The sequence below is a fragment of the Sus scrofa genome, chromosome 2, assembly GCF_054392235.1.
Source record: "Sus scrofa isolate SSC_HxYL_T2T_F1_AM1 chromosome 2, Sscrofa_HxYL_maternal_Yorkshire_Landrace_v2.0, whole genome shotgun sequence".
Lineage (NCBI taxonomy): Eukaryota > Metazoa > Chordata > Mammalia > Artiodactyla > Suidae > Sus > Sus scrofa.
Window position 1 is genome coordinate 65814930 of NC_139384.1, and position 20286 is coordinate 65835215.

The 20286-nt window shown below is 34.4% G+C and overlaps 1 protein-coding gene across 1 annotated transcript in view; it reads right to left on the reverse strand.

The window, feature by feature from the left end:
* GCSAML (germinal center associated signaling and motility like) overlaps positions 1 to 20286 on the reverse strand; it is a 55098-nt gene that overhangs the window by 22262 nt on the left and 12550 nt on the right. Inside the window, exons 2-3 of the mRNA XM_021083397.2 lie at positions 8305 to 8364; positions 4487 to 4536 (exon numbers count right to left, since the gene is read on the reverse strand). Of these exons, the coding sequence (XP_020939056.1) occupies positions 4487 to 4536; positions 8305 to 8364 (110 nt within the window). The remainder of the gene's footprint in view (positions 1 to 4486; positions 4537 to 8304; positions 8365 to 20286) is intronic.

Genomic DNA, 20286 nt, shown 5'->3' on the forward strand with positions numbered 1-20286 from the left:
CAGGAAACAAGAAAAAAATCTCAAGCAATCTAACCTTACACCTAAAGCAACTAGAGAGAAAAGAACAAACAAGACCCCAAATTAATAGAATAAAATAAAGCTTAAAGATCAGAGCAGAAATAAGTAAAATAGAGATGAAGAAAATAATAGAAAAGTTCAATGAAACTAAAAGTTGGTTCTCTGAAAAGATAAACAAAATCATTAAACCTTAAGCAAAACACTTCAAGGAAAAAAAGGGCTCAAATCAATAAATTAGAAATTAATGGAGAAGTCACAACTGATACCAGAAATGCAAAGGATCATGAGGTTACTATAAACAACTATATGCCAATAAAATGGACAACTTAGAATTGGACAGATTCATAGTAACCACAAACTAAAAAAATCTACAATAAACACACACACACACACCACACACACACAAAGAAAAAGCAATCCAAACACAAAACTAAAGATAGTCATCAAATCACAAGAAAAGAGGATACAAGAAGAAGGGAAGAAAAAAGCCCTAAAAAACACATCAAAACAATAACAAAATGGCAAAATCATGTACATATCAATTAATCTTTCAAGACTGACCAAGGAAAAAACAGAAAATATGAATGCATCGATAAGAAGTATTGAAATAAAAACAATGGTTTAAAACCTGCCAAAAACAAAGGTCCAGGACCAGATGGCTTCACAGGTGAATTCTATCAAACATTCAAAAAGAGTTTAGATCTATCATTCATAAACTATTCCAAAAGATTCCAGAGAAGAGACACTACCAAACTCATTCTATGAGTCCTCCATCATTCTGAAACAAAAACCAAAGATAACGCAAAAAAGAAAATTACAGACCAATCCTACTGATGAATATAGAACAAAAATCCTCAACAAAATGCAAGCATTCTGAAGGCAACATTAAAATGATTATACACAATGAACAAGTGGGATGCATCTCAGGGTTTAAGGATTTTTCAATATCCAGAAATCAACTAGCATGATAAGCCACATTAACAAATTGAAGAATAAAAACCATGTAATCATCTCAATATATGCAGGAAAAACTTTTGACAAAATTTGATACACATTCATGATTAAAAAATAAGCTGTCAGAAAGTGGGGGTCAAGGGAACATACCTCAACATAATAAAGGCTATATATGACAAACACACAGGTATTATACTGAATGTTGAAACTTTAAGATTAGAAATAAGACAAGGACATTCACTCTTGACACTATTATTCAACACAGTTTTGGAAGTCCTACCCATGGCAATTATAGAAGAGAAAGAAATAAAATTTCTCAAACTGGAAAAGAAAAAGACTTTCACTGTTTGAAAATGACTATATATATATATACACTAGAAAAATATATATATACTAATATATATAGTCCATGGACTTGTTGTCCATCTGTATCTGCACAACAGGTGGACCACAAGAAAATGATCCTAAAGATGCTACCTGCAAACTACTAAAGCTCATTAATGAATTTGGCAAAGTTACAGGATACAAAATTACTATATAGGAATCTGTTGTATTTCTATAGGCTAAAAATAAAAGATCAGAAATAGACATTAAAAAACAATAACATTTACCATCACATCAAAAAGAATAAAATACCTAGGATTAAACCTACAGAGTAGGTGAAAGACATTTTATCTGTAAACTATAAGACACTGATGAAAGAAATTGAAGATGACAAAAACAAATGGAAAGATATACCATGCTCTTGGAATAGAAAAATCAATAGCATCAAAATAATTATACCAGCCAAGGCAATTTACAGATTCAATGCAATCCTTATCAAATTATCAATGGCATTTTTCACAGAACTAAAACAAACATTTTTAAATTTATATAGAATACAAAGGACATTGAATAGCCAAAGCCATCCTAAGAAAAATGGGCCCAGAGAATGCAGGATCCCTGGCTTCAGACTATACTACAAAGCTACAGTCATCAAAATAATATGGGATTGGCACAAAAACAGAAATATTAAGCAATGGAATTGCATAGAAAGCCCAGAAATAAACCCAAGCACCTATGGTCAACTAATCTGTGACAAAGGAAACAAGAATATACCGTGGAGGAAAGATAGTATCTTCAGTAAGTGGTGCTGGGAAAACTGGACTAGCTGTCCATGCAAAATAATAAAATATCACTCTTTAAACACCACACACAAACATAAACTTGAAATGGATTAAATACCTAAATGTAAGAGCAGATACTATAAAACCCTTAGAGGAAATCATAGGCAGAACACAATTTGACATAAATTGCATTATTGCCTTTTTGGATCTGCCTCCTAGAGTAATGAAAATAAAAGCAATAATAAACAAATTAGACCTAATTAAACTTAAAAGCTTTTGCACAGCAAAAAAATAAATAAATAAATAAACAAAACAAAACACCAAATGGGAGAAAATATTTGCAAACAGAGTGACTGACAAAGTATTAATCTCCAAAATATACAAAAATCTTATGTAACTCTATATCATAAAATAACCTGGTTAAAAAAAATGGGCAGAACATCTAAATAGACATTTCTCCACATAAGAGATACAGATGGACAACAAGCACATGAAAATATGCTCAACATCACTAACTATTAGAGAAATACAAATCAAAAATACAATGAGGTATCACCTCACACAGGTCATAATGCCCATCATCAAAAAGTCTACAAACAATAAATTCTGGAGAGGGTGTAGAGAAAATGGAACCCCCTTACACTGTTGGTGGGAATGTAAATTGGTACAACCACTATGGAAAGCAGTATGGATTTTCCTCAAAAAACTAAAAAATAGAACTACCATATGATCCCGTAATCCCATTCCTGGACATTTATTCAGATAAACCTATAATTTAAAAACATACATGCATCCCAATGTCCATTGCAGCACTATTTACAATAGCCAAGACATGGAAACATGGAAGTTTTGGATTGGCATATGCACACTGATGTATATGGAATGATTTGCCAACAAGAAGCTGCTATATATCAGAGGTAACTTGACCCAATATTCTGTGATAATCTATGTGTGAAAAGAATCTGAAATAGAAAGGATGTGTGTACATGTATAACTGAATCATTGTGTTGTACAGCAGAAATTATCACAAACTTTAAATCAACTATGTTTCAATAAAATAAAAAAATGAAAAAAAAGATGCATGCACCCCAATGTTCATTTTAGTGCTATTTACAATAGCTGAGACAAGGAAGAAACTTAAATGTCCATCAACAGAGAAACAGATAAAGAAGATGTGGTACATATATATACAATGGAATATTACTCAGCCATAAAAAATGAAATTTGCAGCAATATGGATGGATCTAGAGAGCATCATACTATGTTAACTAAGTTAGAGAAAGACAAACATCATATGATATCAATCATAGGTGGAATCCTAAAAAAAAAAAAAAAAGAAGAAGATCTAAATGAACTTATTTGCAGAATGGAAACGGACTCACAGAGTTAAAAAACAAACTTGTTACCAAAGGGGAAATGTGGGGTTAGGGATAAATTAGGAATTTGAGATTAACATATACACACTACTATATATAAAATAGGTAAGTAACAAGGACCTACTACATAGCACAGGGAACTCTTCATTATTCTGTAATAACCTATATGGGAAAAGAATCTGAAAAAATGTATATATATATATATATACATGTATATATATATATAACCGAATCATTTTACTGTGCACCTGAAACAGAGCATTGTAAGTCAGCTTTAATCCAATAAAATGAAAATGAAATTAAATTGGAAAAACAAGCTTGACTGTAGAGGGTGAGAAGCAATAGTGATAAGAAAAGGTGAGTTTCGGAGTTCCCTTCATGGCGCAGTGGTTAACGAATCTGACTAGGAACCATGAGGTTGCGGGTTTGATCCCTGCCCTTGCTCAGTGGGTTAATGATCCGGCGTTGCTGTGAGCTGTGGTGTAGGTCGCAGACACGGCTTGGATCCTGCGTTGCTGTGGCTCTGGCGTAGACTGGCGGCTACAGCTCCGATTAGACCCCTAGCCTGGGAACCTCCATATGCCGCTGGAGTGGCCCAAGAAGTGGCAAAAAGACCAAAAAAAGAAAGAAAGAAAAGGTGAGTTTCTTTCGTAATTGTCCATTTTAAGTAATTACATGATTACTACACCTACATATGTCAAACAGCAAATGTTTGAGAAAAAAAAATACTCAGTACCAATTAATATTCAAAATGGTGCTATTTAAAAATACCATTATAAAAATTAAAATTCATAATTTTGGGTTAAATTCTTCCCATAGTAGTCTATGAGGCGTTAGAAATAAACCTTATGCAAGTATTCCTATAATACAAAGAATAAAGGGAGAAGTTTTTGAGACAAAAAAGTGAAGAACTAACAAAGGACTCTTAGTGACATTTCTTCTAGCTGTATCATGGTATCAGAATGTCATCTAATTTGTATTTTAAATTTACAACATACCTAGTATGGAAAATATTATGAAGCAATGACTTACTTTTCTTATCTTGACCTTGATTTTCTTTCTCAGATGTAGTCATTTCCTGCCTACAAAGGAAAAAGATAACAACATCAGACAATCCATTTCTCTGAAACTAAAATTTCACTTGAAAGAAATGTTTCATTGTCCTAAACCTAAGGTCATTGCTAGATTTACAATTCAAAGTTAAGTAAAATTGAAATCCTTCTTACTCTATCCCCTTCTGAAAAATCTTGAAATACAGTTCATAACACTGTATTGAATAATTGACATAGGCTAAGAGAGCAGAACTGAAAGGCTCTCACATTGAAAAAAAAGGAAATATGTGAAGTAATAGATGTGAAAATTATCTCTGTGGGGCAACCTTTCAAAATATGCACATATACCAAGTCATCCTATACACTTTAAATATCTTAAAGTTTTATTTGTTAATTATACTTCAATAAAGCTGAAAAAAATCTCAAAAACATCTAAGGAAAGAATGAAAATGAAGAACAAATTCCATATTTTAGGAATTTGTTGAAGTTAGGAATTACTAAATTATTAAACCATGTATATTTTATGTTGTCACATGAATGGAAAACACATGAGGAATGTAGTGAAATTGGGAAAGCTTCAAAAGAGAATATTTTAATTCTGTTTATATCTCTGCTGTTCTTGATGATGGAGAACATATTTTTAAAGATAAATGTGAAGTCTTAGAAATTCTAACTACAAACTGACAGTGATAGACTTTAATAAGGGTGAGCTAGTGATGAGAGGACTAGAGATTAACTCTCTAGGGACACAATTCTACACCACAATAGGAAAGACGAAGAGGGAATGGAGTTGCCAACGCATCACTTTTCTTTTTTTCTGTTTCCCAGATTCCTAAACTTGAGGGAAAATATGGAAGTAACAAAGAATACAACCTGTAATGACCTGCCAACCTCAAAGAGGGTAATACACACAGAACAGAGGTATGCCAGTGCAGAAGGAAGAGAATATTTGGTGAGGAGGCAGTCTGAGACAACATATTGAAATCAAAGACCGTATCTTAGTTTTCTGCTCTCTCCCAAAACAAATGCACAAATGTACACACACATTACTTTATCTCATGAATGATCTGCTTGCATTCAAAGTACTAAGTATGAAGTTTCAAGCATGAACTGAATAACAAAAGTGATTGCAAAAAAGAAATTGCAGAAACAATGAATTAAAGGCAGATAAACAGTAATTAACTTAATAATTATTGTTGATAATAACAATAAATGGAGTGGGAAAGTGAACATCATAAATCAGGAAAACAATTGAAAGAAAAGGCAAAAATTTTATAACATTGAAAGAAAATGGTAGAAAATGGTGAGAAAGAGTGGTTAGAGAAAGAATGGTAATTATGGGAAAAAATATGCCTAATATAATCATAACTGTTATTTCTGAAGATGAGAACCAGAAACAATAACGAATGCATATAAAGATATAATAATTTTTTAAAATCCTGGAATAAGAAATACTTGAATATGAAAATTGATTTTACAGGATAATAAAAACCACAAATTATATGGAATATTAATATGCAATAGCTTATGAACCTCAGCAATAAATAATGAATCCTAGAATATCTATGGGGAAAAAATTGCAGATGTAGAGTACAATCAGAACCTTGGTTCAGTAGCATCATGACATATTTGTTATCTCCTCTCCATCTGCAAAATGTAAAGGGAAATTGTAAAGAATCACAGTGCAGGCATAGACACTCTATGATTTCTACCTTTTCCTTTGTATCGAGAAAGCATGGATGAAAACTTCCTTTGGAAATGATTGACTCCTGCAAAAATTATTTAATATAACCAATCAATATCTAGGCCTTTGTCTCAATCCCCCATACTTTTACATATTTGTAAGAGCAGAAATGGACTTCTCAGAGATATAAAGCCAGCCCCTGAGATGAAATGATTAGAAAAGAGGTTGAACATAAAGATATGAACAACACATGATTAACAAACAAGTCAGAGCGTTTCTGTTAATCTAAGCCAGGGCAAGATATCAGTGTCCCAATATAGATTGGTTTTTTGTTGTTGTTGTCACTCAGTTTTTGGTTTTTTTTTTCTTTTTTCCTTTGAGGGTCTTTTAAGAGTTGGTCATTAAATAGGCCCTAGCAAGTCAAGCAGTGGTCACAGTCATGATGAACACATGGTATATAGAGGGAGATGGACTGTAAAAATCTAAACTATCTGATGATGGTCTTATCGCTGGTGTAATGTGGTACCTCATTGTAGTTTTGGTTTGCATTTCTGTAATAATTAGTGATGTTGAGCATCTTTTCATGTGTTTTTTGGCCATCTTATAGTAAGAGTGCAAAGAAAAGGAAACCCTCTAACACTGTTAGTACAGTATTGGTGGGAATGCAAATTGGTGCAATTACTGTGGAAAACAGTATAGAAGTTCCTCAAAAACTAAAAATATAACTATCATATGATCCAGTAATTTCACTCCTGGACACCTATCCATAGAAAATCCCATAATTCAAAAAGATACATTCACTGCAATGTTCATTGCAGCACTATTTACAGAAGCCAAGACATGGACGCAACCTAAATGTACACAAATAGAGGAGGAGATAAAGATGTGGTACATATATACAATACAATGTTATTCAGACATAGAATGAAATAATGCCATTTTCAGCAACATGGATGGACCTAGAGATTATCATACTAAGTGAAGTTAGTGAAAGACAAAAAACATGTTATTTCTTATATGTGGAATATTTTAAAAAGAACAAAAATGAACTTATTTGCAGAACAGAAACAGACTCAGACTTTGAAAAACTTATGCTTACCAAAGGGGATAGCTGCGGGGAGTGGAATAGGGGTTTGGTATTGACATATGCACACTGAGTATATGGAATAATTGGCCAATGGTTACCTGCTATATAGCACAGAAAACTCTACCAAATATTCTGTGATAATCTATGTTGGCAAAAATCTGAAAGAGAATGGATGTGTATGTATATATAACTGAATATCTTTGTTGTACAGAAGAAATTATCACAACTTTGTAGATCAAATATACTTCAATAAAGCTTAAAAAAACTAAACTAACAATATAAAGCTATAAGTTAAGGGCAGGCATGGCAAGTATATGTAGGGGGCAGTGTAGGAAATCCATGAGGTGTGGAAACATTCATATATAATCTAGTTGGGGAGGATTTCAGAAAAATCATAAAAGCCAACATCTCCAAAAGAGATGTTATCAAGCACAAGTAAGGAAAATAAAAACCACATTCACTAACAGAGAGGCAGGTACCAGAGCCCTGAGGTGAAGACGATTGATTGCTTGAAGATCATAACTCCTTAGGAAGTAGTGTGTGAGCATGGAGGGCGAGAAATGAGATTGGAGAGATACACAAGGATCAATCCTTATTTGGCTGTAGCCTGTAGAGATGAGTTTGGATTTTACTCTGAATGCAATAGAGAACTATTGAGGCATGTTAAGGAAAAGCCATGGTTAGACTTATATTTACCAAGGATTATTCTGGCTGAGCATGAGGACTAGGTTGGAAGTACAGTTGTTGCAAATAGCCAACCAAAACCAAACAATTTTATTTAGCTATACATGTCAACTATGCATTTGCTTTATAGAACTATTAAGAAATGAAACATGTGCACTAATACCCCATCTTTCATATTTAGGTAAAGTCTCCATCTAACATTCTACCAAGTCTTAGAGGCAACCACCAAAGTATTCTATCATTGTGGCTGTAAGAGGTCTAAGATAAGATCTTAGCTCTCATTGGACAGAGATTCTGGAAGTCAATCTCAGAGAAAAAATACTCTGATATGCTGTGTACTTACCGTTTTCTCTTCACTTCTGGGTTTACCTTCTCAAGCTGATTTTGATTGTCTTTCAGGCAACTAGATGAAAACACAAATTAAAAAAGAGAGTGTTACCTCCATGTATATGTTTTCGTCTCCTTTTCTAGCTTACTTTACTATTAAAAACAAGCAAGCCTGCCTTTCCTTTTTTCCAAACCTCTCTTCCTTTTGAAATTGCCAGTCACTTGGAGTTCCTGCTGTGGCTCAGTGGAAATGAATCTGACTAGCATCCATGAGTATGCAGGTTCAATACTTGGCCTCACTCAGTGGGTTAAGGATCTGGTGTTTCCATGAGCTATTTTGTAGGTCACAGAGGTGGCTTGGATCTGACATTGTTGTGGCTGTGGCATAGGCCAGTGGCTACAGCTCTTACTCAACTCCTACCCTGATAACATCCATATGCTATGGGTGTGGCCCTAAAAAGCCAAAAAAAGAAAACAAAAGAAATTAGCAGTCACAAGTACAGAATGCAATTTGGAATTGACCACAAAGTCAGGCTTATTATTGGATAAAATATCTCTGATCTTCGATTCTCTCGGTCTTGTTTCTAATAATCAGGAAAGTTCCAGGGCTGGGATCATGATCAGGCATAAAAATTTCCTGAGTCTCCAGAAGAGAAAGGAGGATACAAGAAGACAGAAGGACCCTAAAAATGGGGAGGTGCAGCTTCTCCAGTGAGTCCATAGAGAATCAGCATTTTATAAGTGTCCAAGGGGAGTACTAGAACTATTCACCCTGGCTCTCTAAGCTGCCAGAGTCTCCAAACACTGCTGTTTTGCCATCCATGTAAACAGAGGGCAATACAATCTTTACCTACATTTAGGGAATTTTATGCTGTCCATATTACTTTTAGGGTTTTCCTATCAATTATAACCATTGTTATGAGAAATCAAGCAAACACTGAATGATGAAGTCAAGACCAGAGAAGCCAGTAATCTGTGTGATTACACAGTGTTTATATGATATTTAGCAACAGAATCAAGCCAGTGTCAGTCAATTTCTTCACTACACCCATTATAAAAACATAATATTTATTTGAATGGTCCTTTCCCATTGATAATAGTGGGAAATCCCCCAAACTGGTCTATTTTCTTGTTTCTATAATGGCTGTATGTAAAATACTTCAGACTATAAACCTCACATTTGCTTACTGGAATTATCCAGAAAAGTCATTTCCTCAGTATTGGTGTTTAAAGTTTAAGAAATACAGTTATATTTTGACATATAGGAAAGAAGGGAATTTGTTAAATATAAAATAAATCAGATTTGCAAAGGAATGGACCTTTTTCTTTAACAGAATATGCTCTAATCTAGAGCTTTCTGGATAATATTTTAAAATAGTCAAATTTGGATGTAATGTTATTAAGTAGTATATATTGTAAATCAGACAAAATTGAATCAGTATCCCCTGTTCTGTTCTCCTAGAGTCCAGTTTTCTCATGATTTCATTTTCCTAAACTGGCCAATGAATAAAGAATCTGCTAAAATAATTCTCCTTGAAGATATTAATGATTAAATAATTTATATGATAAGGAATGTTTGTGTTTTAAAGTTTTTTTTAAAAAAAGAAGCATAAAGTTCTTAACTTAGGAAACTAAATGGAATTCCATGTCATTAATACTACTGAACATAACTTTGAATTAAATTCTGTTGTAAATAAAGTAAAAGACTTTTTTAATCAAGTAAGATTCAAATAATATCAGGCATCGTGATATACAAAGATTTGTTGACTTGAACTAGTAAATTATCAATATTCTATCATTAAGAGAGCATAATGTTGTTAGGCTTAAAAATATAATTGTGTGAGAAAATTATGTACATATATATATGTTTATATAGGACTGGGTCACTATGCTGTACAACAGAAATTGTCACAACACTGCAAATCAACTATAAAAAATAAATAAATAAACATATAATAAAAATCTGTGTTGGCCAAAGTCCTGAGAAAATGTCTGATTTCCCATATTTTATGGGCTTTTCTTCCTTTCTTTTTCTTAATGTCTGAAAGATTGACATTAACTTCATTAGACATCATAGCTCCATAAAAGAAATCTAAACAAACACCAAAAAGAAATCAATAATTTGTACAGCATTTCTCCATCTTATTGAGATTTTTCCTTTTCTATAGGTTTTAGAAAAGACTCTTCAAAATTTCTGTTAGGGTAAATTTAATATTGATGAATTCTTTTAGTTTTTGCTTGTCTGAGAATATCTTTAGCTTACTTCCTATTAAATAAAATTCTTGCTTGATAGAGTATCCTAGGTGCTAGCCAATATCTTAGAGGCATATAGATGCAAAAATTCTCAACAAAATATTGGCAAGCCAAACCCAACAATATATAGAAGGGATCATACGCCATGATTAAGATGGATTTATTCCAGGGACACATGGATGGTTCAACATTTGCAAATCAACCAGTGCAACACACCATATTACCAAAAGGAAGGATAAAAATCACACAACCATCTCAATAGATTAAGAAAGTGCACTGACAAAAATTAACATTCATTCATGGTATAAACTTTCATCAAAGTGGGTACAGATGGAATTTACCCAAACACAAGAAAGTCCATTTATGAGAAATCCACAGATAGCATCATAATCAATGGTGAAAACATGGAAGTCTTTCTCTAAATTTAGGAACAAGACAAAGACTGATTCTCACCACTTGTATTTGGAAGATGTGGTATATATACACAATGGAATACTACCGAGACATAAAAAAGGACAAAGTAGTGCCATTTGCAGCAACATGGATGGAACTAGAGACTCTCATCCTGGATGAAATAAGTCAGAAAGAGAAAGACAAATACCTTATGATATCACTTATATCTGGAATATAATATATGGCACAAATGAACCTTTCCACAGAAAATAAAATTATGGGCTTGGAGAATAGACTTGTGATTGCCAAGGGGGGGGGGTGGTTGGGAGCTTGGGGTTAATAGATACAGTCCACTGCCTTTGGAATGGATTAACTATGAGATCCTGCTGTGTAACACTGGGAGCTATGTCTGGTAATTTATGATGGAACATGATAATGTGAGAAAAAAGAAATATACATGTGTGTGTAACTGGGTCACCATGCTGTACAGTAGAAAAAAAAATGTATTGGGAAAATAACAATTTAAAAAAATGTGAAGAAAACACATAGTATTGGGAGTACTATCCTCAACAATCATACAATAAAAAGAAATATAATCCATCCAATATTGGAAGGGAAGAAGTAAAACTGTCCCTGTTTGCAGGTACTTTACATAGAAAAGCCTAATGTTCCCACCAAAAACTATTATAATAAAAAATCAACAAAATTTCAGGGGATACAAGATTAATATTCAGAAATGCATTGTATTTCTATATACTAAATATAAAATTTCTCAGAAAGATAATATTTTTTAAATATCTCTTTTAAAATTACATCAAAAATGTATTTCCCATTGTGGTTCAGCAGAAAAAAAAGAACTAGTATACTTGAGGATGCGGGTTTTATCTCTGGCCTTGCTCAGTAGGTTAAAGGATCTTGTATTGCCGAGAGCTGTGGTGTAGGTCACAGAAGTAGGTTGGATCCAGCATTGCTGTGACCATGGCAAATACTGGCAGCTGTAACTTCATGTTGACCCCTAGCCTGGGAACTTCCATATGCTGCAGGTGTGGTTGTAAATTAACTAATTAATTAATAACAAATTTAATTAAGGTTTGGAGGCTCTTTGGAAAACTAATAACACACCTACCATATGATCCAGTAATCCCACTGCTGGGCATACATCCAGAAAAAAAAATAATTCAAAAAGATACATGAATGTTGCTGTTGGCCATTTGCATAACTTCTTTTGAAAAATGTCTATTTAGGTCTTCTGTACTTTTTTAATTGGATTGTTTGTTTTTTTGATGTTGAGTTATATGAGTTTGTATATTCTGCAGATTAAGCCCTTGTCCATTGAATTGCTTACAATGATTTTCTCCAATTCCACAGGTTGTGTTTCTTATGGTCTTTGATGTGCAAAAGCTTGTAAGTTTGATTATGGGCTATTTGGTTTATTTTTGTTTAGTTCTGTCACCTTGGGAGTCTGACTTAAGAAAACATTTGTACAGTTGATGTCAGAAAATGTTTTTCCTATGTTCTCTTCCAATAGTTTTATAGTTTTATTTCTTATGTTCAAGTCTTTGAACCATTTTGAGTTTATTTTTTTGCATTGTGTGAGGGGGTATTCTAGTTTCATTGATTTACATGCAGCTGTCCAGCTTTCCCAGAACTACTTGCTGAAAAGGCTATCTTTTCCCATGTGGTATTTTTGTCATCTTTGCTGATGATTAATTGACCATAGTTATCTGGGATGACTTCTGATTTCTCTATTCTGTTTTATTGGTCTGTATATATGTTTTTTTTTTTTGTACCAGTACCACACTGTCTTGATTCCTGTAGCTTTGTAATATTGCCTAAGGTCTGAGAGAGTTATGTCTCCCACTTGTTTCCTTTTTTTTCTTTCAGGATTGCTTTGGCAATCCTGGGTCTTTTGTGATGCTGTATAACTTTTTGGATTGTATGTTCTAGTTGTGTGAAAAATGTACTGGGTAATTTGATAGGGATTGCATTAAATCTGCATATTTCTTTGGATGTTATGGCCATTTTAATGATATTAATTCTTTCAATCCAGAAACATGGGATATCTTTCCATTTCTTTGAGTGATCTTTAATTTCCTTGAATAATGTTTTACAGTTATCAGCATACACATCTTTCACATCCTTATTCAGGTTTAATCCTAGGTATTTAATTTTGGGGGTGTGACTTTAAAGGTATTTTATTTTTATATTCCTCTTCTAGTATTTGATTTTTGGAATACAGAAATGCAACCAATTTATGAATGATAATCTTGAATCCTGCTACACTGCTAAATTCATTGATCAGTTCAAGTAATTTTTGTGTGGAATCCTTAGGATTTTCTATATATAGTATCATATCATCTGTGTAGAGTAAAAATTTTACTTCTTCTCCTGTGATTAAGATACCTTTTATTTATTTTTTTGTTTGTCTGATTGCTGTGGCTAGAACTTCCATTCTATATTTAATAAAAGTGGCGAGAGTGGGCATCCCTGTCTTGTTCCATAGTTTCATGGGAAGGCATTCAGCTTTTCTCCACTGAGTAGTGTATGAGTTTTTGGTAAATGGATTTTATTATGTTAAGGTATTCTGCCTCTATATCATTTTGGTAAGAGTTTTTAACATGAATGGATGTTGGATTTTATCAAATGATTTTTCCACATCTATCGAGATGGTCATGGTTTTTTGTTTTTTTTTTTTTTTACTTTTGTTGACATGGTGTACGACATTGATTTTTGTATGTTGAACCATCCTTGTGAATTTGGGATGGATCTCACTTGGTCGTGGAGTATGACCTTTTTTATGTGTTGTTGGATTCAGATATATAATACTACTTAGCCATAAAAAAGAACAAAATAATACAATCTGCAGCAACATGGATGGATTCACATATGAACTGAAGTAATTTGGAAAGAGAAAGAAAATGCCTTATGATACGACTTATATTTGTAATCTAATATATGGTAAAAATGAACCTATATACAAAACAGAAACAAATGCATGGATAGAGAACACACCTATGGTTGCCATGAAGGAAAGGGAGTGGGACAGACTCTGAGTTTGGGATTAGTAGATGCAAACTATTGCATTTGGAATGGATAAGATATTATGTCCTGCTGTATAGCACAGGGAACTATATCCAATCACTTGTGATGGAACATGATGGAAAATGTTATGATAAAAAATGTATATATATGCATAACTGGGTCACTTTTCTATACAGCAGAAATTTACAGAACTTTGTATGTCAACTGTAATAAAAAAAAGTTTAATGATACATACATGTGCTCCTATATTCATTGCAGTGCTATTCACAATAACCAAGGCAAGGAAATAATCTAAATGTCAATCAATAGATAAATGGATTATGAATATGTTGTGCATGTAAACAATGTAATACTACTCAGCCATTGAAAAAATAAAATAATTTCATTTTCCAGCAACATGGATGCAATTATAAATTATCATACTAAGTGAAGTGAGTCAGAAAGAGAAAAACAAATACTATATGATATCACTTATACAGGGAATCTAAAATATGATGCAATTGAACTTATATACAAAACAAAAATAGACTCATGGACATAGAAAACAGACTTATTGTTGCCAGGGTGGTGGGGTAGTGGGATGGATGGGAGTTTGGGGCTACTAGATGCAAACTATTACATTTAGAATAGATAAGCAATGAGGTCCCACTGTATAGCACAGGCAACTCTATCCAGTCTTTTGGGATAGACCATGATGGAAGATAATACAAGAAAAGGAATACACACACACACACACACACACACACACACACACACACACACACACGCACATATAACGACTGGGTCACTTTGCTGTACCACAGAAATTGGCACAACATTGTAAATCAACTATAATTTTAAAAAATAAAGAAAGACCTATAGTATGAAAACTATACCATATTGATGAAGGATGTTGAAGATGACACAAAGAAATGGAAATGTATCCTGTGCTTTTGGATCAAAAGAAATAATATAGTTTAAAAAAATATTACCCAAAATAATCTACACGTATTAATTGCTTAATTGAATTAAGGAATATCTATCAAAATATCCACAATTTTTTCACAGAACTAGAGCAAATAACCCTAAAATTTGTATGGAACCACAAAAGACCTCAAATTTTGAAAGCAATTTTGATAAAAAATAAAAAAATCTGGAGATATCAGCTTCCCAGATTTCAGATTATACTACTTACCCACAGTAATCAAAACAGCAAGGTACTGGCACAAAAACAGAAACATGGGTCAATGAAACAAAAAAGAGAACTTATAAATAAATTCATGCACCTATAGTCAGTAAATAACTGAAAACAGAGGCAGGTATATTCATGAAGAAAAAGTCTCTTCTACAAATTATGTTGGTAAAACTGGACAACTACGTGTAAAACAATGAGATTAGAATTTTTTTAATATGGTATAGCAAAATAAACTCAAAATTATTTAAAGAATTAAATAAAAGACTTGTACCCATGCAATTCCTAGAAAATAATATGGGCAGAACACTCGACATAAACCACATAAATATTTTATTTTTGGATTAGTCTCCCAAAGCAAAAAAAAATGAAAATAAAACAAAACAAAAACCAAATTGGATCTGACTAAACTAAAATATTTTGCACAGCAGAGGAAATTGTTGATAAAATGGAAAGACAACATATGCAATGGGAAAAATATTTGCAAATAGTGTGACCAAGAAGATGTTAATATACAAAATATATAAACATCTCATAGAACTCAATACCAAAAAAAAGTCAAACAAACAACCCAATCAAGAAACGGACAAAGTAAAGGATCAAGATGGTGGAGGAGAGAGATGTGTCACTCACCTTCTCCCACTAGCACATTGAAAAAACATCTACATGTAGAAAAATTCACACAGAAAATTGAATTGATGCTGGAAGAAGACCTTAAACATCCAAAAAAGGGCAAGAAACTCTCAACATAACTGGATAGAACAAAAGGGAAAATAAGAGACATACAGAGAGAGAAAAGGAATCAGGATGGGACTAGCACTACTGAGAGGGAGCTGTGAAAGAGGAAAGGAACCCACACACCCTGGGAAGCCACCTAACTGACGGGGAGATCAGCTGAGACAGAGGAACTCAATATCTCAGAGAAAAGTGCAGCAACTGGACTGAGGAGGGAAAAGCAGAGAGAGAGACACTCAGGCAATTGGTACCACCTCCCAGTACACCACAGCCTGAGATGCTCAGGCAGGGTTTTGGTGCTGAGATTCAGGCTCTGAAGCTCAGTTCTGGAAAAGGGAGTAGGGTTGGCTGTGTGGAGACAGCCTGAGGGGATAAGGAGAGGTGGACCATGGGCTGAGGAGGAGAGAACCACAAGAAAGGAAACTGGGGAGGATGTCTGGGCCAACAGGAGAAGCAAGGTGCCATTGCTGGTGAAAACAAGGGGAGGAAGGGTGGACTGCCATAAAAATATCTTTCCCTGCACATGCACAAACTCTCAGAGGGTGGGGAAGCTCTGGCACAGGCTACTGGTGGTGAGGAGCTTTTTGCACAGGCCACAAGCAATGGGACACCTCTTGTATTGGCTATGGGTGTCCAGGCACTTCTTGCATGGACTAAGGGCAGTAGGTCACACCCTGCACAGTTAAGCACAATGTGGCACATGGTCTACAGGAAGTAAGGGCAAACTAGAGGAGTCATCTCAGACACCAGAGATGGGAATGGCCTGCCACCACTAGGGGTAAAAGAACAGGCACAACCTGTGGCCCCAGTCAACTCAGAGATCAGCACAGAAGAGGACGCTACAACTGATCACCACCCATTGTTGCTCTCACTCCCCTGAGAACGTACACATCCTGCTGCTGTCACTGCCAAACCCTCTGGGCACTGCCTACACCTACCTGAGCCACTTCAGAGGGCCCAGCAACTAAGAGCAGCATGTACCACCTATGCTTGGGTCCATGCCACTGTCAAGGACCCAGAAACCAGGCATTGTCTACAAGCCCTGCCCATTGCCTCCATCTCCCTGGAAGCACACACAGTATCCTTTTAAGGGGATGACAGTTTGCACACACAAGGAAAGAGACACCAAAGCAGCCCTCACACCAAAACAAAAAAAAATATAGTAAGCCCTTACAAAATTCCCATGGGTGTTCTCACAATATAAATAGCACTACAAGATGACATCAGTTGATTTCCCTAAACTCGCAGAAAAGGAAAAATATAGGCTAAATGAGGAAGCTTGGGAACCATTCTGGTTAAAAAATGGGAGAATTCACCTGAAGGAGCAAACAAGGAAACAGACCTTTGCAGTCTAAGATTCTAAGTTCAAAAAGGAAATAGTGAAAATACTGAAGGAATTAAGATTAACTATGCAGGAATTATAGAGGATATGAAAAGTAATGCACATTACTTCAGAAAGGAACTAGAAAATACAAGGAGGAGCCAAGAAAAATTAGAAAATTCATTTTCAGTGGCACAAGCTGTGTTAGGGGCACTGAAGAGCAGAAGTAATAATGCAGAGGAACAAATTAGTGACTTGGAAGACAGAATAATGGAAGTCATGCAAGCAGGAGAGCAGAGAAGACAGAAAACCAAATAAAAAAATATGAAAGCAGTATAAGAGATCTATGGGGTACTATAAACCAAAAAAAATCTATGCATAATAGTGATTCCAAAAGGAGAAGAAAAAGAAATGAGGACTGAAAATATATTTGAAGAAATGGATAAAAACTTTCCAAACCTAAAGTAAAGAGATATAAAGGTACAGGAAGTATAGAAGGCCCAAAAACCTTTCAACCCAAACAGAACCATAGCAAGACATATTGTGATAAAAATGACAAAACTTAATTATAAGAATAGGATTCTAAAGGAAGCAAGAGAAACACAAAAAGTTAATTATAAGGGAACCTCCATAAGGCTATCTGTTGATTTCTCTACAGAAACACCACAAGCCAAAAGAGTGGCAATATATATTCAAAGTTCTAAAAGGGAAAGTTTTGCAGTGTAGAATACTCTACCCAACAAGAATATCATGTTAAAACAGAAGGATAAATAAAGAATTCCACAAGCAAACAAAAGGTAAAAGAATACATCAATATTAAATCCATTCTAAAAGAAATACTGAAAGGGCTCCTCTAAATAAAAAAGAAGTAAGAAGATACAGGATGGAGGAAATAATAGGTGGAAAACAATCACTTAAATAAGCCACTATACAGATTTAAAGGGGGAAAAAAAACTACTGTAAAAGCAATGATAAACCCAAGGAACAGTAAAAGAACAAATATGAAGACGTTTAAAAAGGACATCAAAATCATAGAATGTGGGGAAGGAAAGTAAGAAAATCTAGACTGCTTTTTTATAGGATTCATTTGAGCTTATATGTCTATCAGGATAAATCATCAGATATGGGAAAGGGTTAACAAACTTGAAAAACAAGGCAACAACAAATCAAAAGCAAACAATACATTCACAAAAACTAAAAAAAGGAGGACACAGGTGTAAAATAAAAGGAAATCATCCAACCAAAAAAAGGAAGGAACAAAAAAGAAACAATGAATCAACTAGAAAAAAAAAGTTTAAAATGGCAATAAATACATATTTATCAATAATTACCATAATTGTCTATGGATTGAATTCTCCCATCAAAAGATATAGAGTGGAAGACTGAGTAAAATAAACAAGACCCAATAATATTTTGCCTACAAGAGACTCAACTTTGGGAGAAGGACACATATAAATTGAAAGTGAGGAGACAGTAAAGATACTTCATGCGAAAGGAAAAGACCAGAAAGCAGGAGTTGTAATACTCATATCATACAAAATAGACTTTAAAATTAAGGCCATAAAGAAAGACAAAGAAAGAAACTATTTAATAATAAAAGGATCCATTCAAGAAGAGGATAGGAGTTCCTGTTGTGGCGCAGTGGTTAACGAATCCGACTAGGAACCATGAGGTTGCGGGTTCGGTCCCTGCCCTTGCTCAGTGGGTTAACGATCCGGCGTTGCCGTGAGCTGTGGTGTAGGTTGCAGACGCGGCTCGGATCCTGCGTTGCTGTGGCTCTGGCGTAGGCTGGTGGCTACAGCTCCGATTCAACCCCTAGCCTGGGAATCTCCATATGCCCCGGGAGCGGCCCAAGAAATAGCAACAACAACAACAACAAAAAAGACAAAAGACAAAAAAAAAAAGAAGAGGATATTACAGTCATCAAAATACATGTCCCTAATATAGAAGCACCCAAATACATACAACAAACACTAACAGACATAAAAGGAGAAATCGATGGTAATACAATTATATTAGGAGACTTAACACTCCACTCAGAGCAAATAATAATAGGAGACTTAATGCTCCACTCAGAGCAAAGGTGAGAACCTCTAGAGAGAAAATCAATAAAGCAACAGAGACCCTAAATGATACAGTAGAAAAGTGTGCCTTCATTGACATTTTCAGGACATAATATCCAAAAACATTAGAATATACATTCTTGTCAAGTACACATGGAATATTATCAATAATTGACCACATACTGGGGCATAACACTAACTTCAACAAATTTAAGAGTATAGAAATTATTTCAAGTATCTTCTCTGATCACAAAGGCATGAAACTAGAAATCAACCACAGGAAGAGAAATGAGAAAAAACTGACTACATGGAGATGAAACAACATGCTATTAAAAAACAAATTGGTCAACTGGAACAGCTTAAAAAACAATTACACCCATTGGATTTTTGGTAGCATGTTGTTTCATCTCCATGTAGTCAGTTTTCTCTCATAACAAAGCCACAGTCATCAAGACAGTGTTGTACTGGTACCAAAACAGACATACAGACCCATGGAACAGAACAGAGAACCCTGAAATAAACCCAGACACCTATGGTCAATTAATCTCTGACAAAGGAGGCAAGAACATAAAGTGGGAAAAATACAATCTTTTCAGCAAGTATTGCTGGGAAACCTGGACAACTTCATGCTAATCAATGAAACTAGAACACAGCCTTATACCATGCACAAAAATGAACTCAAAATGGCTGAAAGACTTAAATATAAAGACAAGATGCCATCAAACTCCTGGAAGAGAACACAGGCAAAACATTCTCTGACATCAACCTGACAAATGTTTTCTCAGGTCAATCTCCCAAAGCAACAGAAAGAAAAGCAAAAATAAACCAATGGGACCTAGTCAAACTGAAAAGCTTTTGCACAGCAAAGGAAACCCAAAAGAAAACAAAAAGTCAAATTATAGAATGGGAGAAAATAGTTCCAAATGATGCAACTGACAAGGACCTAATCTCTAGAATACACAAACAATTTATACAACTGAACAGCAAAAAAGCCAACCACCCAATGGGAAAATGGGAAAA